This window comes from Oryctolagus cuniculus, chromosome 9, assembly GCF_964237555.1.
Source record: "Oryctolagus cuniculus chromosome 9, mOryCun1.1, whole genome shotgun sequence".
In the NCBI taxonomy this organism is placed as follows: Eukaryota; Metazoa; Chordata; class Mammalia; order Lagomorpha; family Leporidae; genus Oryctolagus; species Oryctolagus cuniculus.
This window is the reverse complement of record NC_091440.1, coordinates 112327480-112353293: the sequence shown is the minus strand read 5'-3', so window position 1 is coordinate 112353293 and position 25814 is coordinate 112327480. Positions and strand designations below refer to the sequence as shown.

Sequence of the window (25814 nt, the reverse complement as noted above, 5' to 3'; positions counted from 1 at the left end):
TCTTCATGCAGCTTTATCACCAGTGGCTTGGGCTGCTGCGGATGGTTTCACCCTGCTCTCCAATGCTGGCATGGAGGTTCTCAGCTATTGGGGTCTTGAGGTGTGCACAGCTACACCTTCCACATAGGTCCACAGTGTCCCTGTAATTTGCATGGAGTTTCCTCTGCTGTTTTCTCCCTATCTGTTCCCTGAGGCTGCACTCTCTCAACTTTTTTTAAACTATCTTCTCCTAGACTAGAGCAGTAAGTTGGCTTTTACTTTTGAACTATTCCTCTGTGTCTTAGTGGAGTGTCTGCACTTTCAGTGAATACCAAGTGGTATGTGCTGGGTATGGCCAGGGAGCTCTGGTCAGTGCTCTAGGGTTGGGCGAGTATCCAAGGTAACACCCACGTTGGGCATGGTAGATGGGGAGATGGTCACCTCTGATATGATTTCCCCCTCACCTCCATTCCTCCAAGCTGAGCAGTGCCCCATGTTAGCCTCCAGAGGTTTCAGTACTTACCCATACTGCTGTATGAATCACACAGATGATCTGCACAGTCCTTACCCTGAGCATAGTTTCAGCTGCAATGACCTACCACAGGCAACTAAGGAGCTCTGAGCATGTGGTATGGAACCCAGTGATCGTCCAGAGACCCAACTGCACCCTGCACTCATGTAGCCACTGAGTCCTCATGGTCTCAGTACACAAGGCTCCCACAGTCGCTGGGTGCAGAAGTTCAACTCTGTTCTTCCAGACTGTCCAGTCAACAGAGTGGCAGATGTTTTCTGATCCACGTCTACCTAGACAGCTTGAGCGCATGTGGGGAAGCTGAAGGCGCATCACAGTCCTTGTTGGTGCCCAGCCACCTGTCCATCCTCCCAGCCTGGCTCAAAGTCAGTGGGGACTGCAGATTTTCCCCTCCATTAGAATCTCTGGATCACATGCATATGTAAGGGCCACTGGCCAAAGGTTGCCCTCTCCCTGCCGCTGCCCCCAGTATTGCCGAGAAGATGGTATCCTGTCTCAGCCAGTTGCTGTGTGTATGCTCAAAGTTTTCCACTGCTGCCTCCCAAGCCCATAATGGCCCCCACCATTTCTCAGCCTGGCAGCAGATGCCATTGTTGGGAGGACTGGGTGAGACAAACAAGCCGCCTCTGTTTCCATTGGATCCGCAGGTGACAGCTACTAACTGCTAGCCCCTAGGGGTCCAGTCCGGACTCAATCCATACCTCCTTCCACCTATAACACCATGGGTTGCTGCGGTCTTGTCTCATCTCTGTCTCTAAGCTGCTGCCTATTCCATCTCTCGGCTGCTGTGGACGTGTGCTGTGTCTGTTGATGCTACGTGTCCACACCTTCCACAGAGGATCACGGCATTCCTCTTTAATTCTCCCGAGAGTACACTTCCTACACTTTTTTTAAATTATTATTTATTCTTAGCCTAGCATGTCATTCCCTAATCTGCCATCTCTTTTACTTTTTTAAAAATACTTATTTAAAAAGCAGAGTTATGAGGCCAGCACTGAGGAGTATTAGGCGGTCTCTGCTTGTGGTGCCAGCATCCCATATGGGTGAGGGTTCATGTCCTGGCAGCTCCTCTTACATTCCAGCTCCTGTTGTAGCCCAGGAAAGCAGTGGAAGATGGCCCAAATGCTTGGGCCCTGCACCCACCTGGAAGACCCAGAAGAAACTCCTGGCTTTGGATCAGCCCAGCTCTGGCCATTGCAGTCATTTGAGAGTGAACCAGTAGAAGGAAGACCTTTCTGTCTCTCCCTCTGTCTGTAACTCTACCTCTCAAAATCTTAAAAAGAGTTACAGAGAGAGAAAGAGATCTTTCATTTATTAATTCATAGCCAAACAGACTGAAGCCAAGAGCCCAGAGCTCCACCCAGGTCTCGATGTGAGTGGCAGAGGCCCAAGGACTTGGGCCATCTTCCTTCCATTGTCCTCCCAGGCACATTGGCATGGAGCTGGATAAGAAGCAGAGCACTGGGACTTGGACCAGCGCTCAGATGGGATGTGGATGTTGCAGGTGATGGCTTAACTTGCTGTGTTACAGTGCCAGCCCCTGACAAAATATTTCATGATTTCGTTTCTGCTGGACCAGAGCTCCCTCTCTCCTCTTCAGGGCAGAGTCTTCATTTTATTTATGAACCCCAGACACCAACACACTGCTTTGTCCCCAGCAGATAATGATGTGTTTATGAGGTTTAATTGAGTCCTGTTGTCATTCCAAGTCTATCAGATGAATCAGGATGTGGTCCATATTTCCATGTCATGCAGTGTGGCGGGGCAGCCTCAGCCAAACTGGAGCGTCTTCCTTTGTGTGTTTAACTCTTTGGGATGGCTCCCTAAGAGGTACAAATTCAGAATCTGACATCCCACTGATGTAAAAGCTGATAGTCATGGTTGATTATTATTAATACCATTAATATTTGAAATGGAGAGAGAAAGACAACATCTGAGAGATCTTCCATTTTCTAGTTCACTTCCCAAATGCCTAAAACAGCCAGACGTTGGGTCAGACCAAAGCCAGGAGCCAGTAACTCAGTGTTTCCATGTGGGTGCCAGTGGTCCAAGTACTTGAGTCATTACTGGATGCCTCCCAAGGTACACATTAACAGGAAACTAGAGTGGTGGTTGGAGCTGGGACTGAAAACCAGGCACTCCCATATGGTATGCAGATGTCCCAAGCAGCAGCTTAACTGCTGTGCCAATTGCCCATGGTTGATATTTATGAGACATGAATGTTTTTGGAAAGAATGCTGATGAGGTTGTGAGAACCTGGTCTGTTGTGGTTTTGTTTTTTTGTTTTTTTTTTGTTTGTTTGTTTGTAAATGAAGTGGCCAATCTCTTGTGTTGTTGAGCAGCAGCTATACCTACCTCCCCTGGGGTTTCTCAGTTTGCAGGAGTCAGTTTGCAGCAAACACTTGTTTTGCCACCTTGTGGCAGGCTCTGGAGATGGAAATAAAGGGAGGTAGGGGAAATAGTGCTTCTTCAAAGGGGACCCCTTTTAAGTTAACGTGTTGTGATTACAAGTGGCAAGACTGAGAACTGGTTCTAGCAAGACCTTAGCATGAACAGAGAAAGTCATTGAAGTTTCCTGTTTGTGTTTGGGCTACCACCAAGAAATACCGCAATAATCGTCTCCACAGCCACAGCTTTCTCCTTATAATGTGAGAAACTGCATAATGTACTTCCAGGTTGAGACTGGGTAAAGTGAGGATAAGTAAGACACAGCCTCGCCCTCAAAAATAGCAAATGGTCTATCAACTTGTAATTATTTGGAATGTGACATGGACCACAAGAGAATAATATTTGGATGTTAATGGATGATAACTGTCCCTTTATATAGCATTTACAGTGTGTTAGATGTTGTACAAAGCACTTTATGTATGTTGAATTATTGGATCCACAACAACACTAAGAAATTCTTGTAATAGGGCCGGCGCCGCGGCTCACTAGGCTAATCCTCCGCCTTGCGGCGCCGGCACACCGGGTTCTAGTCCTGGTTGGGGCGCCGGATTCTGTCCCGGTTGCCCCTCTTCCAGGCCAGCTCTCTGCTGTGGGAGTGCAGTGGAGGATGGCCCAAGTGCTTGGGCACTGCACCCCATGGGAGACCAGGAGAAGCACCTGGCTCCTGGCTTTGGATCAGCGCGGTGCGCCAGCCGCGGCGACCATTGGAGGGTGAACCAACGGCAAAGGAAGACCTTTCTCTCTGTCTCTCTCTCTCACTGTCCACTCTGCCTGTTAAAAAAATAAATAAATAAAAAGAAATTCTTGTATTATTCATGTGAAAACTTGGGCATAGAGAAGCTAAGTATCTAGCTGAAAGTCAAAAAGCTAGCAAGTAAGAGGCAGGATGGAAATCAGGCTGTGTAGGTACAGAATTTGCACAACTGTAACCACAAATAGGTTAATCACTAGGGGAAATACCAAAAGAGCACAATATGGTTTTTCATCCAAGGAATCAAACTAATGAGAGAACAGGAGACAGTATATGACAAGGACTAAATGATGTGTTATTGACATACACAAAGATTCCGGAAAAGATGGGTGTACATGTGTATTTGGGATTCTTTTTTTTATAGGATCTATTTTTTTTATTTGTTTGATTGAAAGGCAGAGTGAGTGGGTAAGAGAGATTGATCAGTCTTCAGTCTGTTGGTTCACTCCCCAAATGGCCACAGTGGTGCAGCTGGGCCAGGCCAAAGTCAGGAGGCGTATCTCCAATATGGCTGCAGGGGCACAAGCACTTGGGCCATCTTGCGCTGCACTCCCAGGTGCATTAGCAGGGAGCTGGATCAGAAGTGGAGCAGCCACAACTCAAATCAATGCTCATATGGGATGTATAGCCACAGGCAGCAGCTTAACCTGCTGTGTCACAACACCGACCGCTCAGAATTCTTGATACAGGAATGAGTGTGAGTGATGTAAAGATGAGTAAGTTGTAGCCAACTTAGGAAACTTACTGACTTTACACAACACTGAGCCTGCAATAGTCAGCATAAGTTCCCTGCTTCCAACAGGCTCTGTCAACTTGCTTCACCCTATGTCACACAAAAATGTCTGGCTGCCCGCTGACATTCACTGTGGGCCATAGAGATGTTACATTTGCTTTACAAACCCCGGAATCCCAGGCTGCCGTCTCTGTCACCCTGCAATCTTGGAGTAGGCAACTCATATGGGGGATGTTTCTCTGAGAATAAATTTAATCATCACATTCACCAGGGGTTTCTACATTTCATTCACCTAAACATGAGGCCTGGGCAGAAGGTCCCTTCCTTGTCACTTGCATACCTGTATAGCTTTATTGCTAATTTTTTTAAAAAATATTTATTTGAAAAAAATAATAAAATCTTAAGAGGTAACGGGAGGAAAAAAAAGATGCTGATTACAAAGGGACATCAGCTAGACAGCATACTTATAACCAGCCAACACAGCCAGGAGATAGCTAGGTAATATCTTAAAAACACTGAGGCAGGGCTGGTGCTGTGGCGTAGCAGGTAGAGCTGCCGCCTGCAGTGCCAGCATCCCATATGGACAGCGGTTCGAGACCTGGCTGCTCCACTTCCAATCCAGCTCTCTGCTATGGCCTAGGAAAGCATTAGAGGATGGCCCAAGTGCTTGGGCCCCTGCATCCATATGGAAGACCCAGAGGAGGCTCCTGGCTTCAGATCAGCACAGCTCCAGCCATTGTGGCCAATTGGGTAGTGAACCAGTGGATGGAGGACCTCTCTCTATCTCTTTCTCTCATTCTCTCTCTCTCTCTCCTTCTCTCTCTCTGTGTAACTCTTTCAAATAAATCTTAAAAAACAGAGGCAAAATATCTAACTAGAATTTTATAAACATTTAAATTATCCAAGAGTAAAGGTAAATTAAAGATCTGTTCAGATTTATTAGTTAGAAAAAGTTACCACCTAAAGACTTCCATTAAGGTATATAGTTTAGCAAGAATAACAAGAGGGGAAGAGTAGGATATAAAGAGCAATAGTTAATACAGAAGACAAAGAAATTATCAAATTTTAAGATAAAGGTTAGAAAAATAACTTTAAAAAGAAAATTATTTAATTAAACAGGTAATACTAGGGGCCAACATTGTGATGCAGGAAGTTAAGCCAGTTTGAGTGCCAACTGCTCTGTTTCCAATCCACCCTCCTCTAATGACCTGGGAAGGCTGTGGAAAATGGTCCAAGTATTTGAGCCCCCTGTATGGGAGATCAATGTAGAGTTGTAGGCTCCTGGCTTCAGCCTATCCCTGGCTGTTTCAACCATTTGAGGATTAGAACAGCAGATGAAAGATCTTCATATCTGTCTGTCACTCTGCCTTTCAAATAAAATTTTTAAAAAATACTAGGAAACAAAAACTCAATCTTGAAACAATGGCATGGGAAATGTTAATGAGTAGTTAAAGCTAGTGAAAATATGCTTCATGTTTGGAGAAATATAAAATTCATTTAGACTTTGTGTTTTTATATACATCCTTAGAAGAACAGAAATACATTCTATAGTCTAAATCAACAGATGAAAAAGGGATGACCTGCCGGCGCCGCGGCTCAATAGGCTAATCCTTCACCTAGCGGCGCTGGCACACTGGGTTCTAGTCCCGGTCGGGGCGCCGGATTCTTTCCCGTTTGCCCCTCTTCCAGGCCAGCTCTCTGCTGTGGCCCGGGAAGGCAGTGGAGGATGGCCAAGTGCTTGGGCCCTGCACCCCATGGGAGACCAGGAGAAGCACCTGGCTCCTGGCTTCGGATCAGTGCAGTGTGCCGGCCGCGGCGGCCATTGGAGGGTGAACCAACGGCAAAAGGAAGATCTGTCTCTCTCTCTATCCACTCTGCCTGTCAAAAAAAAAAGGGGGGGTGGGGAATGACCAAAAGTGTTATATAAACAAAGGAAACATAAAAGAGGGAACAAAGGAAGAGTAAGTGGAAATGAGTATAGAAATAAATCCAAGAATATTAAAAATCATAGTAATTATAAAGGAATTATTTTCCTTAATTGGAAAATACTGTACAGCATGAGATTTTTTTAAAATTAAATTTTAAAACCAAGAATACCAAATAAACGTTCATTCCATAAAGGATGGGAATTAAATGGAGAAACTCTTTAAAGCCCATTAAATTGTTGGAAATTAGAAAGTCTAATGAGAACAAGTGTTGGTGGGATTATGAAGGGAAGGGGAAGTCTAACGTGAACTGAATAGGAATGTAAATTAGCACAGTCACTGTAGAGAACAATCTGGCAGTATCTAGTAATTTCATAGATATGAGGTGATTTCAAAGAGTTGGTGGAAAAATAGAATCAAAAGATAAGTTCATTTTGGTGTAAAACATTTTGAAACCCATGTATTAGTTTTTTCATAATCAGTATCTTCTTTGAACCTTTTAAGACATGTCATATAGAATCTTTCCTGTGTGTGTGTGTGTGTGTGTGTGTGTAAGAGAATGTATACACATGTGTCCTGGAATAACATGCATCTGTATAAAAATAAATGGGTGTATGAAGTTCCATAATATAAATAAATGCATGAATTGTTATATGAATGTAGTTATACTATGGAATATAATAAGCAGTTGAAAATAATGCATTTAAGGATCAGGTGATAACACAGATATCTTTTTAAAACATTTTAAGGGAAATAAGTTAGAGTGATGGATCAGTATAATCTTATTTACATGTTCTGGGAGCCAGCACTGTGGCATACCAGTAAAGAGCTTACCTGTGATGTCAGCTTCCCATATGGGCACCAGTTCATGTCCAGGCTGATCCACTTCTGATCCAGCTCCTTGCTAATGTGCTTGGGAAAAGCAGTGGAAGATGGCCCAAGTGTTTGGGTTGCTGCTACCGGTGTGGGAGACCCAGATGGAGTTCCTGACTTGTAGCTTTGGACTTGCCCAGCCCCAGCCATTGTGGCAATCTGAAGGGTGAACCACTGGATAGAAGATCTTTCTCTTTCTCTCTGTAACTCTGACTTTAAAAAAATATATAAATCTCAAAAATATATATTTTGTTTCTGAAATATTAAATAATACTGCACATTATTTGTTTATAGTTATTTGTATGAAAACATGCATGAAAATAATAGATCCAAGATAATTACTTTTGAGGAAAAGAGAGCAATTAATGCAGAAGGGCTTTTACTCTAATGCTTTATTTTTAAAATATGTGTGGAAAATATGAACAAATAATCTGAGTAGCAGATACTTGGATATTGTTGTGCTCAATGTTTTTTAAGATTTATTTATTTGAAAGGTCAGAGTTACAGAGAGACAGGGGCAAAGAGATCTTTCAACCATTGGTTCACTCCTCAAATGGCCACAACAGCCAGAGGCCTAGTCCAGGTCTCCCACATGAGTGCAGGGGTGCAAGCACTTGGGCCATCTTCTACTGCTTTCCGAGGCACATTAGCAGGGAGCTGGATCAGAAGCGAAGCAGCTGAGACTCGAACCGGCCACCTGTATGGGATGCCGGCACTTCAGGCAGTGATTTCACCTACTGCATCACAGCACTGGTCCCTCAATGTTTTTCTGTACATTGGAAATATTTTCCAATTTTAAACCATGTATTTGATTTATCTTTTTTAAAAAATCTTAGGGACCGGTGTTGTGGCATAGCAGGTAAAGCTACCGCCTGTAATGCCAGCATCCCAGTGGGTGCCAGTTTGACCTGGCTGCTCCACTTCCTATCCAGCTCTCTGCTAATGGCCTAAGAAGTGCTTAAGCCCCTGCACACATGTGGGGGACCAGAAAGAAGCTCCTGGCTTTGGCCTGACCCATCTCCAACCATTGTAGTCATTTGGGGAGTGAACCAGCGAATGGAGGATCTATCTCTGTCTTTCCCCCTCTCTCTCCATCTCCCCCACCCCCTCTCTCTCTGTCACTCTGCCTTTCAAATAAATCTTTAAAAAAGAATAGTAGAGAAAGCTTGCACTAGAGGACTTCCTAGTTAGCCAAAAGATTGAGTAATTGACTCAGATGGGGAAATCCAAGAAGCAAAACAGATTTAACCGTTTCCATCTGTCGTTTCAGGCACATGTATGATCACTTTACAAACCTCTACCCACAGCTGATCAAGAAACAATCCATCGTGGATAAAGTGCAGGATTTCATGGAGTATGTATGACAGCTTTCCCCTTTGAATTATTAAGCCTGCAGAGCCTGAATCTTCAATTTCATAACGGCAGTTATATTTTCCTCAAATTTCTTATTCTGTCTTAGTAGGATTCTAGAGTTATTTTTGTATTAAGGTATAGTATTTTTATTGATAATGGCCTGAAAACTGGTGTCTAATGTCAAATCCTTCAAAGGTCAGGTTAAGTTTCACATTATGAAATACTAACAACAGTTACGAGAAGACACCGCTGGGATAAAGCAGGCCAAGGGAAATCCCTGGATGCCTTCCACAAGTGGGTGCCTCTGTGCCCCTTGCAGGCATCTCCTTCTCATTCCTTCTCTTGCCTCTTTAAGGTTTTTTGTTTGTTTGTTTGTTTGTTTTTCATGGACCTGGTAATAGCTGGAGTGTTAGGTAATCTCTTAAGTTGTAGTTCTTAACTCCCTCCATTTTAATACAAGTTTCTCAAGACTAACTTCAAAATTTTGTGGGATGACAGGAGATTAATTTAGAGACAGGAAGACTCTTGATTTGGGCCTCAATCACACACTCACCACCCTCTTCAGGAAATGCCACAAATCCTACAAAAAATCAGTTAAAAACTATTGGGTGAGATTCCATGAAGCCATGATATTGCACTCTTCTAAGATTTAGAGATAGCCTGAAGAAATTAGAAATAACTTTCAGGATACAAAGTTACAGTGAATCATCCCACATAAAATGCAGAGTACTGAAAGAAGAGACTGGATGACAAGACTGTAAAAATAAACTTTTTTGTTAAATATTCTGGACAGAGATGTTGAGGTTATAATAACAATTGAAATAGAATGAACCATAAGCAATGAAAATGAGCTGCAAGAGAAATATAAACCACTTTGTCATTAGGAGTTATTTCCTCTATTGTTTAACTTGACCACTTCTACATAAAAAATTATCTTTATTGACTCAGTGAGACATTATGATTTAACATAAAGCTATTGTATTTGTCCTTGACTTCATGTCTCAGTATCACAGGAAGGTAAATACCACACTTAAGTTTTGATTCTAAATGGACCACAGATGAAACTAAAAGAATGTCATAGTCCCAGGGAAAAATTAAAAATCACTTAGGATTTGTCTTGAAATCCTTTGATTGGAATGTTACAAGATCTAATGTTGAAATGACAGTAGTGTTCTGAGCACCTGGATATATAATCTTTCAATGTCTAGTTTGATTTGGCTCTGCATGAACGATTGTTAAGACTGCTAGTACAAATCTAATTTCTCTCCTAGGAAACAAGATCAATGGACCCGGAAAAACATCAAAGAAAATAAGGATGACCCATTTTGGAGACACACAGGCTATGTGATGGCGCAGTTGGATGGCCTATATTTAGGAGCAATGAAGAGAGCTATGGTAGAAGGGATAAAGGTGAGATTTGTAGGAAGCTGTTAGAATTTCTATGACTGGCAAGAAACCTTGAATTGTCGTCAACATTATAATTTAGAAGCCGATCGAAAAAGGACTGGAATACAAATTCCTTGCACACAGGTGCTGTCACATTATAGAACCTAACTTATGATCCAACACCAAACTTCAACTCAATGTGCAAATAAACCAACTTATTTCTGTGTTTCTTCCATTTTTCATACACTGTGCTCAGGAGTAGTTTATGAATGTAGGATTTTCAAAACTTGGGCTTCTTATCTAACCTGATAAAGCTTGATTAGTATATATGCTCATTAAGACAAAAATGTATACAAGTCTGTGCTTCCACAGTGCACAACATTTGCATACACACACACATGTACACACACACACACACGATTGTGGCTGGACGCTTTACTGAGTCGCTGAGGCTTCCCAAGTGCCATTTGACATTTCCAAAAATTATGGGTATTTTGTTACCTTGGACTAATATATATGAAAGAGGTCTTCAGAAGTTCATGGAAACTGGAATAACACTCTCTCGTTCTTTGTTGCTCTGCCTTTAAAATAAATAGTGGATTCTTTAAGATTTATCTAAGTGCAATCTTTGCTGTTCCAGCCCATGACCATGTTCCAGGTTCAGTTCCTGAATTCTGTTGGAGATCTACTGGATCTTATTCCCTCACTTTCTCCCACAAAAAACACTAGCCTGAAGTTTGTCAAAAGATGGGACATGGGACACTGCTCTGCTCTTATTAAGGTAAGACACAGCATTGCCTCTTGTTTTCCTTTCTGGGCTGTGTAATTTTTCTACATGTCACCCCAGCATGGCAACATCTCATCCTGCCTGGCTACATATGAGCTCATGAGCTTCTCTGTTAGAAGTTAAGAACTGGAGGAAATTTGAAGCATGTGGTTGGACCCCTGCTTCTGCCACCATTCATTGCATACTATATGCACTTGCCACTTACGCCTTCCAGTGTTTCATTTTGGATGTTAGAAGGACAATCTGTTTTGTCCACATTAAAGGTTAATGTTGCACTTCTTGGCTACATTTTCTGGTAATAAAAATGACAATAAACATGTCCCTGAATTAACACAGTTCCTTATGCTTCCTATGTTTAATGTTGTAGTCGGTTATCTATATACTTACTATGAATCTGGCTTTAGGTTCTTCCTGGATTTGAGAACATCTTTTTTGCTCACTCAAGCTGGTACACTTATGCAGCCATGCTCAGGATATACAAACACTGGGACTTCAACATCAAAGATAAAGACACCAGCAGTAGTCGCCTCTCTTTCAGCAGTTACCCAGGTAAATACATTTAGAGAGACATATGTGTACTTAGAGTGTTATTCTATGTCGGTGATTCAAAGTTAACTGGAATGGGAGAGAGGACAATTTAGTCCAAAGTATACATTTGTAAATTCTGATTTGCAGAGTGCTTTCTCAAGAGAAAAAATATTAAAAATACTGCAAACTAGTTTAATAGTTACTCAGTAGAAGACACTTTGTAAATACAGATGGATGCCTTTAAATTAAGTTCATTGTGTGACAACTGTATTAGTTAGCTTTTTGTTAGTACATGAAATATCTGAGGCAACTAACAATTTCATAAAGAGAAGGTGTGTTTAGCTTGCCGTTTTGGAGTTTGTGGTCCAAGGTCACTCGGCCCCATGGGTTGGATTTCTCATGAGTGTGATGGCAATGGCAGAGTGTGCACAAGGAAAAATCACATTGCCAAGTCAGAAAGCAGAGAGAGCAGGTGGGCCCAAACCCAGGCTTCTATGACAACACTCTCATGAGTACTCAAGAGGTCACATGAGAACTACCTTCTAAGGATACATTCCCAATAACTGAAGGACCTCCCACAAGCCCCACCAGCCAAATGGTCCATCACTTCCCAGTATCATCACCTTGAGGACGAAGACACATAAACTTTTGGAGACCATGAAACACTGAGACTAATATCCAAACCATAGGACCCACTGAGTGTTTATGAAGTACAAGGCACTTTCCTAGGCTTTGCAGTGGCAATAAAGATGAGCATGACAGGATTCTGTGTTCTGCATCTCCCAGAGGTTCTGTACTCTGTTCCTCTGATTCATGGCAATGGTGCTAGTACTTAATACCTTTTTGCCAGATGAATGAATGAATTCATGGATGAGCTTTTTATAAACCTTATACTATAGTCAGGAGGATAAGAGAAATGAAATACAGGTAAGAATAATATATTACTGGATATTGTATATGCTGGAAAAGAAATATAACAAATGTGAATATTCCAAAGAGGGAGAACTCTGATTTGATTGTTGGAGAGGAAGGAGAGACTGGCATTTGAGATAGACCAAAACCAGAGTTTGCACACACAATAGGTGCGAGCATGGTCTATACAGTAGGGGTTGCAAACTCCTATGCCTAAAGGAGCCTGTTGGTGATGAAATGAGTAAAGGAGACTAGGACAAGAAACCAGAAAATGGAAAGAATTAGAGCAAACTCATGACCCACTAAAGGGAGCAATGACTCACCTCCAACTGACTGTTGTCCAGAAATGTGGAGACCAGTGTTTCCAGATCCTCTAACTTCTTAAGATAAAGATACAGATTTAGAAAACAAAGGCCACTATGTGAACCTGGCAAAGCATGTCTGCTGCCTGGAACTGCGCACTCAGTTGCAGGTTTGTAATTGTCTCAGGAAACATGAGCAAAGGCTAGGGAAAAACACCCATCGAAAACTGAGGCCAGCGTGAATGCAGTCTGGCTAACACTGACTTTAAATTCGTATCTGTAACGTATAGAAGGGTTGTACCAACCACTTGTCCTATCCATCTGCCTTTACCCAAGGTATGACTGCCCTTTTTGGTATTTTATTCCTAGCAGTGTTAAGACCGCTTTACCAAGGATTCTATTTGGGGCATAATCCAGTATTTTTTTTGTCTTTGTGATCTGATCTTTCCTTTGAGAACACTTTGATTTGGTCTTTGTCTTGGTCTGCTTAATTGTTTTAGTATTGAGGACTAGGTATTACTCTTTTAAAATTATTTTTATTTTCATTTTTTATTTGAAGGGTGGTGATAGAGAATGATAAAGACAGATTGTCTATCCACTGGCTCATTCTCCAAATGCCTGCAATAGCCGGATTTAGGCAAAGCTGAAGCTAGGAGCCTGTAAAGTCCATCTGGGTCTCACATGTGGGTGGCAGGGACCCAAATACTTGGACTTTAACCTGTAGCCTTCCAGGATGTGCATTAACAGGAATGCTGGATTGAAAGCAGAGGAGCTAGGACTCGACACTTTCATATGAGATGTAGGTAAATCAAGTGGCACCTTAACCACTGTGCCAAATACCTGCCCCCAGGGACTCCTCTCTTAATACCATGCATTGATTCTTTTATGATCCATCAGGCTGATATTTAAGGAAAGACATGAAGACTAGCCAAACATTCTTCTTCTTCCTGTTATTTGCAATAAAATACGATGTTCAGGGGCTGGCACTGTGACATAGTGCTGGTTCCAGTCCTGGCTGCTCCACTTCCCATCCAGCTCTCTGCTAATGCACCCGGGAAAGCAGCAGAAGATGGCCCAAGTGCTTGGGCTCCTGCACCCACATGGGAGACCAGGAAGAAGCTCCTGGCTTTGACCTGGCCTAGCCCCAGCCATTGCAGCCATTTGAGAAGTGAACTAGTGGATGGAAGACCTCTCTCTGTGTCTGCCTCTCTTTCTATAACTCTGCCTTTCAAAATACATACATATATACATATATACAGTGTTCAACATAACTTGAGCTGCTTTGATATTTCTGTGGAATATGATGTTCTTCAGTAGTCTTAACAGTATACAAGGATAGTAATGATAGTAATAGAAGAGAATGGGGAATAATTTCCTATGAAATTTATGTCCCAGGGGTGGGCATTTGGCACAGCACATAAGATGCTACTTGGGACACCTGTATCCCATATTGGAGTGTCTAGGTTCAAGTCCCACCTCTATTTTCTGTCCAGCTGCCTGCTTATGTGCACTCTGGGGGGGGGGGGGGGGATTGTGATTAGTAACTGAAGTGCTTTGGGTCCCTGACAACCGCATTGGAGATCAGATTGAGTTCCAGGTTCCTGGCCTCGACTTGACCTAGCCCTAACTGTTGTCAGGCATTTGGGGAGTGAACCAGCAGATGAAAGACCTCTCTCTGTCTCTCCCCCTGCCTGTCTATAATTCTGCCTCATAAATAATTTTTAAACAGTTTACAATAGAGAGAATAACAATCTATAACCTCACAAAATTTGCATTCCTGGGAGAAAGAGACAAATAAAACAGTAATGGCAACAAAGGGTGATCGGTGTAAGAATCTAGAAGACTAGTCTGGGATGTTGAGCTGACTTCTAAGAGAATTTTAAATCTAAGCACAAAAGATAAGAAATGCAATGTGACTAGGCCTCTGGGGACAAGGTGATGGTAGAATGTTTCACATAGAACTAAGAATATGTAGGCAAAAAAAAGTGCCAGAGAATGAAGATGAACATGAGACCATTAAATTGACAAGAAGAAGTGACAGCAGTGGGTTTTCACTTTGGAATTACCTGGCCTACGAAAAAAGGTGGAGGGAAGCTACCAACTGAGCACTTAGAAGGCAGATGCAAAAATCTAGGTGACTTGAACACCCATTGTATTTTTTAAATGGTCAATCAATGTATGGATGGAAGATTGATAGCCATTTTTTAAAAAAGAAAAAATAGTGTGAAAAATGACTGCTAAATTACATCACAACCTCTTGTGTCCTCCTTTTGTTCCAGCCAGAACCCTTGAGGGGTACTTATTTAATAGGTATTATCAGAGGGCTCCCCCCAAGTTGTACTCCAGCACAGGAGATGGAACAATAGTAATCCTTTTCATTGGCCAACATTATGAAAGGATTTGCTGCCTGCAGTATTCCCAGAATTACTGAAATCAATTTCCTGTTTTGTGTTCACCAGAACGGAGGCCATGCCATAAAAACAGAGGTGATTGACCTGGGAGAGGGAGGGCCAGTGCAGGGCTTTTACCTTCCCTAGTCTTATCAGTTGTTATGCAAAACAAGAGTCTATGACTATTCAAACTGTCTTGTGAGGGACAGAAAGCTTCTAGAAAAAGTTATCCAAGGTCACTGTCCTTAGAGTTTCCCCAACCTTAGGGAAAAGAATTTTTTTAAAGATTTAGTTATTTCAAAGAGTTACAGAGGGGGGAAGGAAGGGAGAGAGAGAATATCTTCATCTGCTGGTTTCTCCCCAAAAGTCAAAACAGCCAGGATGGGCCAGGCTGAAGCCAGAAGTTTCATCTCTGGGTCTTCCACATGGAAGTAGGGGCCCAAGCTCTTTGATCATCTTGCACTGCTTTTCCTAGGCACATTAGCAGGGAGCCATACTGGAAGTGGAGAAGCTGAGACTCAAACCTGCACCTGTGTGGGATGCCAGTGCTGCAGAAGGTGGCTTAACCTGCTGCACCAGAGCCAGCACAGGGAAATATCTTTTTGGCTCAGCCCCTGTCTATGTAAATAATTTGGCTCAAAAGTACATTTCAGGGCAGGCATTTGGTGCAGAGGTTAAAATGCAGCTTAGGACACCTGCATCCCAGAGTGCTTGGGTTTTGTCTGGTTCTATTCCAGATTCCATCTTCTTGCTAATGCTTACCCTGGGAGGTAGCACTTGGAGGCTCTGGTAATTGGGTCTCTGCCACCTGTATGAAAGCTCTGGATTGAGTTGCTAGTCCTGGCTTTGGCCTGGTCCTGACATGTCTCCGACCTGGCTATTGTAGGCATTTGGAAGAGTAACACAACAGATAGAAGATCTCTCTCTTTCTCTCTCTCTCTAGCTCTCACTCGCTCTCTGTATTGCAAATAAACAAAATATATAAAGACAAAAAATGTTGCAAGAGTCATGTTTGTTGCTGTGGATTCATTCTGAGAGGAGAAGCATGGTGGGGGCAAGAGGCACAGAGTCACCACACAGACCCCGGGGAGTCAGGTGAAAGCAGGCCAGGGGTGAGCAGCTCACAGACTCGTTTATTTCAGTTGGTACAGCAGCTTATATAGCCAAGGCAGCCAATCTGGTCAAGGGGTGGTTTATGCCCTAACCAATCACAGCCTGTTGTCAGGCAGGCTCCTTTGCCCTGTGGTTTCCGAAGCCATCCAATCACAGCCTGATGCCAGGCAGGCTCCGTTGCCAGAGGCCATCTTGGCACGGCCTTCTCATTCCACCACACATGTTTTCAATGTGGGGGATCATAATTTGTCAGGATACAGAGGTGGGGAACATCTGGCCCGTGAGTCATTAGAAAGTCCACAAAGTCATTTGGTGTGGCTCTATCAATGTAACCACAGGCAGGACTTGAAATTCAATAAATCTATAGCAATTTTTAAGTTGATAATTTTGCAAGGCCCATGAGTGATGTTATAAATATCCAAATGGCCCTTGGCAGAAAATTAGTTCCCCACCCATGATAGGCAGAGAAAGGCACTTTTGGATCTGTTTGTCCAGTCAGTGCATGTGAGGATTACCGTGTCCACCTGGCATCTCTTCATATTGCTTACCAAATGCAGTGTTCCTGGCTGACTTCCTATATACTGCCATCAGAAAAAGGTGGCAATACCGGTGTTCTTACAAAACCATGACACTGGAACCTGTTGGTACTGAAACAGCTCTGGCCTCCTTGGTTCTGCAGTTCTCTAACACCAGTTGCTTACTGACTCTGCAACTTCCATCCTGCCATCTGTGAACACTGGCTTCTTATGATGCTCTCATAAATCCTCATGGTGATTTGTTAATGGTGATCATCAATGCAAGTCTTGCCAGAGCACTAAGAAAATAAGAATGATCATTTGCTTTCTGGCCACTAAAGTTATACTGGGAATTTTAGAGCATAAACCTAAAGCAACATAACTTCCAACCATGTCTTGGGTTCTTTAGGCTATAGTTACCAGCTTGGGCTGTCGTCTTCTGCTTTCCCAGGTGCATTAACAAGGAGCTGAATCAGAAGTAGAGCTGCCAGGACTTGATTTAATGCCCAAAGGGAATGCCAGCATCACAGGTGATGGCTTTATGGCTATGCCACAACATCAGCACCGGATTAATAATTTATTAAGGATTTTTTTCATCTATATTTTTAAATAAAGGTCTTCTATCTGCTAGTTCACTCCCCAGATGGCTACAGTGGCTGGAGCTGAGTTGATCCAAAACCAGGAGCTGCTTCTGCATCTCCCACATGGGTGTAGGGTCCCAAGCACTTGGGCCACTTTCTGCTTTCCCAGGCTTCAAGCAGAGAGCTGGATCAGAAGGGAAACTGCTGGGACACAAACCAGTGCCCATATGGGATTCTGGCACCACAGGTGGAGGCTTAGCCCACTATGCCACAGTGCTGGCCACTCATCTCTATAAGAGATACATACGCTACACTTTTCTTGTGATGATTTTGATCTTAGGATAAGCTTATCCTTCCTTAGATCCTGAATTTGGAATTAAGTTTTCTAAAAGTGTTGTAGACAGAAATTAGATTTTGCATCTTGATGGGAGTATTTGGTCCATTTATATTTAATGTAAATATATATTTGGATTCAGTTCTATTTTATGATTTAATTTCATCACTGTTTTCCATTTCTTTTTCCTGTCTTTTTGTGCTAAACATTTTAACTATTTTAATAACCCAGATGGCTTTCTTAGCTGTATTTCTTTGCATTATTTTTTGCTGTAGGGACTGTAATATGCATCTTTACTTCATTACAATTTAAATGAAGGGTACTTATGTTTACTAAAACCTAGGAATCTTTCAATAATTTAATGCACCCATCCTTTGTCCTGTTGCTGTCATATGTGTTAAATCTATAAATATTATAAATCCACTATTGTTACTTTTTTATATTTTAAAGATTTTATTTATTTGAGAGACAGAAAAGATAAGGAGAGACAAAGGTCTTCCTTCTGCTGGTTCACTTCCCAAACAACTGCAATGGCTGGAGCTGTGCTAATCTGAAACAAGGAGCCAGGAGCTTCTTCTGGGTCTCCCACATGGGCACAGGAGCCAAAGCACTCAGGCCATCCTCCCTTACTTTCCCAAGCCATAAGCAGAGAGTTAGATCAGAAGAGGAGCAGCCAGGACACGAACTGAACCAGCGCCCATATAGGATGCCGGCGCCACACATGGAGATTTAGCCTACTATGCCACAGGGTCAGCTCATCTTTTTTCTTTTTAACTGGGGCCCTGTTTACCTTGCACATTTTACTTTTAAAGAGAGCTTGGCTTTCTTTTAATCAAACAGAATAGACTTGGCAATACAGCAGCTCTTAAATTTTGCATATTCTTTACACACGAGTCAGGAAGCTGGTGTGTGAGTGTGCTCATGTGACACCAAGTTTTGCCGAGGAGTTCCAACATTACTAGTTATACTGTTAATTCGCATAGTACAACACATTAAGGACAGAGATTCTACATGGGGAGTAAGTGCACAGTGACTCCTGTTGTTGATTTAACAATTGACACTCTTGTTTATGGCATCAGTAATCACCCGAGGCTCTTGTCATGAGTTGCCAAGGCTATGGAAGCCTTTTTGAGTTTGCCAACTCCGATCTTATTTAGACAAGGTCATAGTCAACGTGGAAGTTCTCTCCTCCCTTCAGAGAAAGGTACCTCCTTCTTTGATGGCCTGTTCTTTCCGCTGGGATCTCACTCACAGATCTTTCATTTAGGTCAATTTATTTATTTATTTATTTATTTATTTATTGCCAGAGTGTCTTGGCTTTCCCTGCCTGAAATACTCTCATGGGCTTTTTAGCCAGATCTGAATGCCTTAAGGGCTGATTCTGAGGCCAGAGTGGTCAGCCAAGGATTTTGGCAGAGTTTATATATTCATATTTTGCTAACCTTCCTGTGATTGTGTTTTCAAAGTTTCCCCCAAATTTCCATTGCTCTGACAGCTCAAGCAATCTGAGCTCTGTAGGAATTGAGGAACACCCTCAGTCAAAACCATAGTAGACTCACATATCTCAGCAGGAACAAATTTAACCCAAAGTTCCCTGTCTTTTCCCACATTGACACGTATTCAGTGCTCAAGCAAGTGAATTGGACTGAAACTTTGGGTCTCCACTCTGCTGTAGATCTTTTGCTCCCACTATTTCCCCCCTCATATTCTCAATTGTTCTACCATGCCAAACTTTGACATCTGTCATTTCAAGCCAGTGGCTCCCACTTTCCACAACCAGGGTAGGGGATGGGGATGAATTCGCTAAAACTACTATAACAAAGTTCCACAGACTGCCTAGTTTAAACAACATATTTTTCTCATGGCTCTGGAAGCTACAAGTTCAAGATCACAGTGTTTGCAAGTTTAGTTCCTCTTGAAGCCTCTTTACTTTTGGCTTGCAGCTGATCACCTTCTCACTATGTCCTCACATGGCCTTTTCACTGTGTGTGCATGTCCCTGGCATCTCCTCCTCCTCCAAGAACACCAGTCATATTGGACTAGGACTTACCCAAATGATCTCAATTAAGTTTAATTACCTCTCTAAAGGAACCATCTCCAAATAGTCACATTATAAGGTATGATGCTACAACTTAAATATGTGAATTTGGAGGGAACACTGTTCCATTCATAATACCACCAAGGGATACAGTGAAGCTGGGAAGGCTTGAACTCCTTTACCAATGCTGTACCAGTGTTCAATTCTCTCTGCCTTTGTTCATTTTCTACTACCATTAGTCATTTTAAATAATTTATACTTTTTTTAGAATTATTTGTGAGAGATATTTACCATAAATATTATTCAAGTACTTTCCACACTAACAAAAAATTGCACAAGAGTTCCTTTAAGAAGGCTTCACATATCTTCAGGCTGAGCTTCCCAGGTATCCTGTGCACAAATCAGAGCCTCTGTTCCATACTTAAATCTGTGTCCCCAGGGCTAGCACAGACTTTTTGAGATTTATTTATTTATTTGAGGTAGAGATGAGAGATCAATCTTCCATTCATTGGTTCATTCTCCTAATGGCTGCAACGGCTGGAGCTGGGCCAGGCCAAAGCTGGGAGCTTTGTCTGGGTCTCCCATAGGGGTGTAGGGACCCAAGGACTTGGGCCATCTTCTGCTTTCTCAGGCTATGTCAGAAAGCTGGATCAGGCCGGCGCCACGGCTCACTAGGCTAATCCTCCGGCTTGCAGCGCCGGCACACCGGGTTCTAGTCCTGGTCAGGGCGCCGGATTCTGTCCCAGTTGCCCCTCTTCCAGGCCAGCTCTCTGCTGTGGCCCGGGAGTGCAGTGGAGGATGGCCCAAGTGCTTGGGCCCTGCACCCCATGGGAGGCCAGGAGAAGCACCTGGCTCCTGCCTTCGGATCAGTGCTGCGTGCCGGCCGCGGCAGCCATTGGAGGGTGAACCAACGGCAATGGAAGACCTTTCTCTGTCTCTCTCTCTCACTGTCCACTCTGCCTTTAAAAAAAAAAAAAAAAAAAAAAAAAGGCTGGATCAGAAGTGGAGCAGCTTGGACTCAAACCTGCACTGCAGGTGGTGGCTTTACTCTCTACGCCATGGTCCCAGCACAGACTTTTTTTTTTTTGAAGGTTTTTATTTAATGAATACAAATTTTCATGTGTACAGTTTTTAGGGATATAGTGTTTGTTCCCTCCATTCCTGCCTCCTACCCACACTCCCATCCTACTTCCCACTCCCTCTCCCATTCCATTTTCCATTAAGATTCCATTAAGAGATTTCAACTATTTGCTCCCACACAGACACATAAAGTATAAAGTACAGTTTGAAAACAAGTTTTACTAATAATTCTCATACTGCAACTCGTTAAAAACATAGGTCCAGCATTGGGAGCAAGTGCACAGTGACTCCTGTTGATTTAACAATTGACACTCTTATGACATCAGTGATCACCTGAGGCTCTTGTCATAAGCTGCCAAGGCTATGGAAGCCTCTTTGAGTTCACAAACTCCAACCTTAATTAGACATGGCCATAATCAAAGTGGAAATTCTCTCCTCCCTTCAGAGAAAGGTACCTCCTTCTTTGATGGCCCCTTTTTTCCACTGGGTTCTCACTCAGAGATCCTTCATGCAAAACCATTTTTGCCACTATGTCTTGGCTTCCCATGCCTGAAATGCTCTCAGTCAGGCCTTAGGGGCTTATTCTGAGGTCAGCATGCTGTTTAGGGTGTTTGTCATTCTGAATCTGCTGTGTGGACTGCTTTCCATGATGGAACTTTCTCTCCTTTGCAATTCTATCTATTGTTATTACCAGGCACTAAGTCTTGTTTATGTGATCCTTTTGACTGATGGTCCCATGTATATGATCAATTCCATACTTAATATTATCATTTTATCACATAAGATGGGATTAGTGCCGCTCAGCACTAATTTGGAGTTCCATGGCAAGTTTTTAGTTTCACCTTTAGGGGTAGGTCTGTGAGAATGTGTGCTGATATGTGCAGCTCCTTCCTCTCTTTCTCACTCTTTTTAACTGGGATCTATTTTCAATTGACTTAATAAATCTATAATTAATTCTATGTTAAGTAAGGAGTTCAGCAAATGGTGTTAAGTAGAGAAGAGAAAAAGGATAAATAAAGTGAAATAATAAAGTGTTGAGGACAACAGTCAAGACAAGGGCTGTTCAAGTAATTGCTTCTCATAGTGTCAGTTTCACTTCTACAGGTTTCCTTTTAGGTGCTCTGTTAGTTGTCACAGATCAGGGAGAACATATGATATTTGTCCATCTGTGACTGGCTTATTTCACTCAGTATGATATTTTCCAGATTCATTCATTTAGCTGTAAATGACTGGATTTTGTTTTATACCTGCTGTGTAATATTCCATATAGTACATATCCCGTAGTTTCTTTATCCAGTCTTCCATTGATGGGCATTTAGGTTGATTCCATGTCTTGGCTATTGTGAATTGAGCTGCAATAAACATAGAGGTGTAGATGTCTCTTTTTATTTGCTGAGTTCACTTCTTTTGGGTAAATTTTGAGGCGTGGGATGGCTGGGTTGTATAGTAGGGCTATATTCAGATTTCTGAGGTATCTCCAAACTGTCTTCCATAGTGACTTCACCAGTTTGCATTCCCACCAACAGTGGATTAGGGTACATTTTTCCCCACATCCTCGCCAGCATTTGTTTGTTGATTTTCATATGAGAGCCATTCTAACTGGGGCAAAGTGAAACCTCATTGTGGTTTTGATTTGCATCTCCCTGATGGCTAGTGATCCTGAGCAGTTTTACATGTGTCCAAGGGCCATTTAGATTTCCTTTTTTGAGAAATGTCTATTTAAGTCCTTTGCCCACTTCTTGACTGGGTTGTTTGCTTTGCTGTTGAGTTTTTTTGATTGCTTTATATATTCTGGTTATTACTCCTTTATCAATTGCAATGTGTGCAAATAATTTCTCCCATTCTGTTGGTTGCCTCTCTACCTTCCTGTTTCTTTTGCGGTACAGAAGCTTCTCAATTTGATGTAATCCTACTTGTTAATCTTTGTTTTTATTGCCAGCACAGACTCTTAAAACACTGATATCACTGAGTAAATATCTATGGAAGGAAGAAGAATGGAAGGAAAGAGATAAGCAGATTATGGTGATTCATTCTGATGGGGACATGGTGGGAAATAAAGGGAAAAAGAGGGAAATAAAGTGAGAGAGGTAAGCACTGCTGGCTGGGGGACGTCTGGCCAGTTGCAGGCTGTATAAGGCCTGCAAGGTCATTTGGTCTGGCCCTGCCAATGCAACTGCAGACAGGACTCGGAAGTCAGTAAATCTATAGCAGGCTAATTTTGAAGTTGATAATTTTGATAGCCTGCGTGAATGATGTTATAAACATCCAAATGGCCCTTGGGAAAAATGTTGCCCCACCCCTGCAGGGGATCTTGGATTCTATTATAACCTCATTGTTTTCTCTTCATACTGCCTTCCCTTCCACACCTTTGATTTGAAAACAGAAGTCTAAAATGTTTGTTCAGAGACTACTGGGAAGGCATTTCAGATGCAGACATGTATGTTGGGTACAGGAGTTGTATATGAAGCTAATCCTTCGTAACCACACTGATAATGACATGAACAAAACCTGACTCATATAGGAGAACTAGGCAGCAGAAGAGTTTTAAAAGTTTCTGTAAACATTCAACTTAAACCCTAAGTGCCTGACTGTGTGACTGACACTATCCTAAATATTTGGTCTGTTAGGTTTTTGTGAAGATTAAATTACATAACAAGGGGTATATTTTATTTGCATTTTTTTTTCAAATAAGCAGGTTGATAAGTTTTTTTCTCTTTCAAATAAACTTTTAAAGAAACCGTTTCAGAGAACTTAAACAGGTCACACAAAATGGCTGTTCAGGAGTGTGTTCAGATGTAATATATCTGATCATGAATTTTTTTTTCAGAAATGTTTGTTTGCATTGAGTTAAGTGTTAGGTTGAAAAAAGCCAGGAATTCAAAGGGCCCCTTGCATGCTGGGTGGGTGGAGCTCTTGTGTGGGAACAAAAGCTGGAACCCATTCAAAATGCTTTTAATTGAAGATTCTAGTAATGATGATCCCTAGGAGGCTGAGGCTTCCTGGTTAATTATCTGGATTAATTATCTGCAAGTCAGGCTCTCTGGGATGCACTCAGCGTGTTTCTTCTAGTATGTGTGTTCCTGCTTTGCACTGAGTCCAGGTATCCTGTCGACTGCCCCACCCACACATACAGTCCTCCTACATGGAAATGTTCCTCAAATGTTACTGGGGAACTTGCCAAAAATGCAGATTTCCAAAATGCAATCCATATGAAATTCTTATTCTCTGGCTGGGGCATTTGTGACAAGTACCTAAGGTAATTCTAGAATACTGGGCCCATGGCCTAGCCTCTGAGACTTTGGCAGTCCTGGGAGTCCAGGTAGCACACACTGGTTCAGCCTTTTCTTGTCTGAAGTACACGTACTTGGAAGTATATACAAAGAAAATTTTAGTCATCATCAAACAAAATGTGATTACGTCCACAGAGTATAGTATTACATATTTAATAGTAATTATATATTATAAACATTTTTAATGCACTTTAATTACTTTTAGTAATTTAATGTTACCTCTTTGATCTTAGGTACTTTGGTCATAAAGCTGAAATATATACAAACAGTCCACAAGTTAGTCCATACCAACATTCATAGTAACTGCTTTCAAAAAGTAGAACCAAGGAGAGAAAACAAAAAATAGTAGAATTAGGGCATATATTCCAAAGAGTTATTGATAGATTTTGTAATACTTACCTTCTGTTTTCTTAAGTACCTTTTCTTCTTTTTCTCCCCTTTTGCACTGTCCCAGATACCGGTGTCTTCCACCAGGTCGTACATTTTGATCATCTGCCACAGGCTCATTCGGAAAGCTTCTTCCCTTATTAACTTTCCAGAAATTCAACCTTATTTTCCCATGCTTTTCTTAACTGTTCATAAGGTGATTTCCCTCAACGCTACCTTGTCTAAACATCCAACTCCCCATGATTCAGTCATTTTAAATGCTTCTAATACATTTGTTCCACAGTTGTGCAAGACCCACATACCTGTTCCCATCACATTGGTCAGGCATGTGGTATAGTGGAAAAAGCTTATGTTAAGAGTCACTCTTAGATTGATTCCTAGCTCATTTAAGCTCTTTTTGCAAAGATCAAATGATAGCATCCATCCTTCTCAAGCAAGGTATCTGATATGTAGTAAATGCAGGGTCAGTGTTAGTCATCACTGCTTTCTCTTTCTCCTTTAGATTTCACAATTACTTACTGAGCACCTGCTATGTGTCAAGCCCTTTTCTTGGTATTGAACTGAACAAGTACCAGTAAACAAGACAGAAAAAGTGTCTCACCTGCTTTGGAATAGACAGAAAAATAACCAAACAATATAATCTATATTAAACAGAATTTATTATTGAAGACATTTCATTTGGATGTAGATGATAATAACAGAATGTTGGTTAAAACAAATCCATCTTCACGTTTCCTCTATGAAACCTTTAAGAGACTTATTAAAGTCTCATATGTAGATACTGCAAGATACCAGACTGCACAGCAAGGACTGGATGTACAGCAACTGGAATCCTTCAGTGACCATTTCAACCACAGAACAGGCAGAATCAATTATTTGCCTAAGGATCACTAGAAGTTGAAAGTGATGAATATCAGTTAGGGTCTTGGCAGGCACACTGCGCAAAGGTGAGAAGGCTAAGGCCATTGTGCAGTAAGTAAATTGAAGGGCTTCAGGATCTCATGCCTGGGATAGCAGGCAGCCCATAACCTTCCTTTTTCTCAAAGTAAGCAAAGTATTTTCCCATTGCACATAGAGTAGGAGATATGATGCAGACTCAGAGCAGGAGTAGAAGGGAGCAGAGTGTGCAGCCTGGGAAGGAGCCTTCTGAAACAGCTTCAAGGGAATTGTGATAGAGTATGGGCTGGGAATGCCTGCATTTGGTAGGTGTTGAAGAAACATTTGTTGACTGAGTGGCAGGCTGGCTTAAATAAATTGGAGAGCTTAGGGCAGGTTAGTGCTTTCCCATAGGCCTGAGAAATGACACTTCCTGCTCTTCATCAGCTGGAAGGGGGTAAGCATAAACACTGAGTGTGGCGTAGAGCTGTCACTTCAAAGATTTACACACACACACACACACACACACACACACACAGAGTTCCCAAGTATCATATCCATCTGCATCGAAGTCAAAATGACAGCAAGACACTTCAAAGTGAAATATGCTCTATACTTGAATGTCTATTCTAGTATCAGTTGGCTATGACCATCTTTAAAATAACCCTCTAAAATAAAACTCTGTGGCTGAAAGCAGTAGG

General features: G+C 42.1%; 1 protein-coding gene across 2 annotated transcripts in view; it reads left to right on the top strand.

Annotated features, from left to right (window-relative positions):
* The window catches only part of PLBD1 (phospholipase B domain containing 1), a 78517-nt gene that overhangs the window by 46024 nt on the left and 6679 nt on the right, over nucleotides 1-25814 (top strand). For both annotated transcript variants that reach the window (XR_011379002.1, XM_008259602.4), the window contains exons 3-6: nucleotides 8512-8595; nucleotides 9866-10004; nucleotides 10621-10761; nucleotides 11172-11316. Coding sequence is in view for 1 of the 2 variants with exons in the window: in XM_008259602.4 (XP_008257824.1) it covers nucleotides 8512-8595; nucleotides 9866-10004; nucleotides 10621-10761; nucleotides 11172-11316 (509 nt within the window). In the remaining variant the exon portion in view is untranslated. The remainder of the gene's footprint in view (nucleotides 1-8511; nucleotides 8596-9865; nucleotides 10005-10620; nucleotides 10762-11171; nucleotides 11317-25814) is intronic.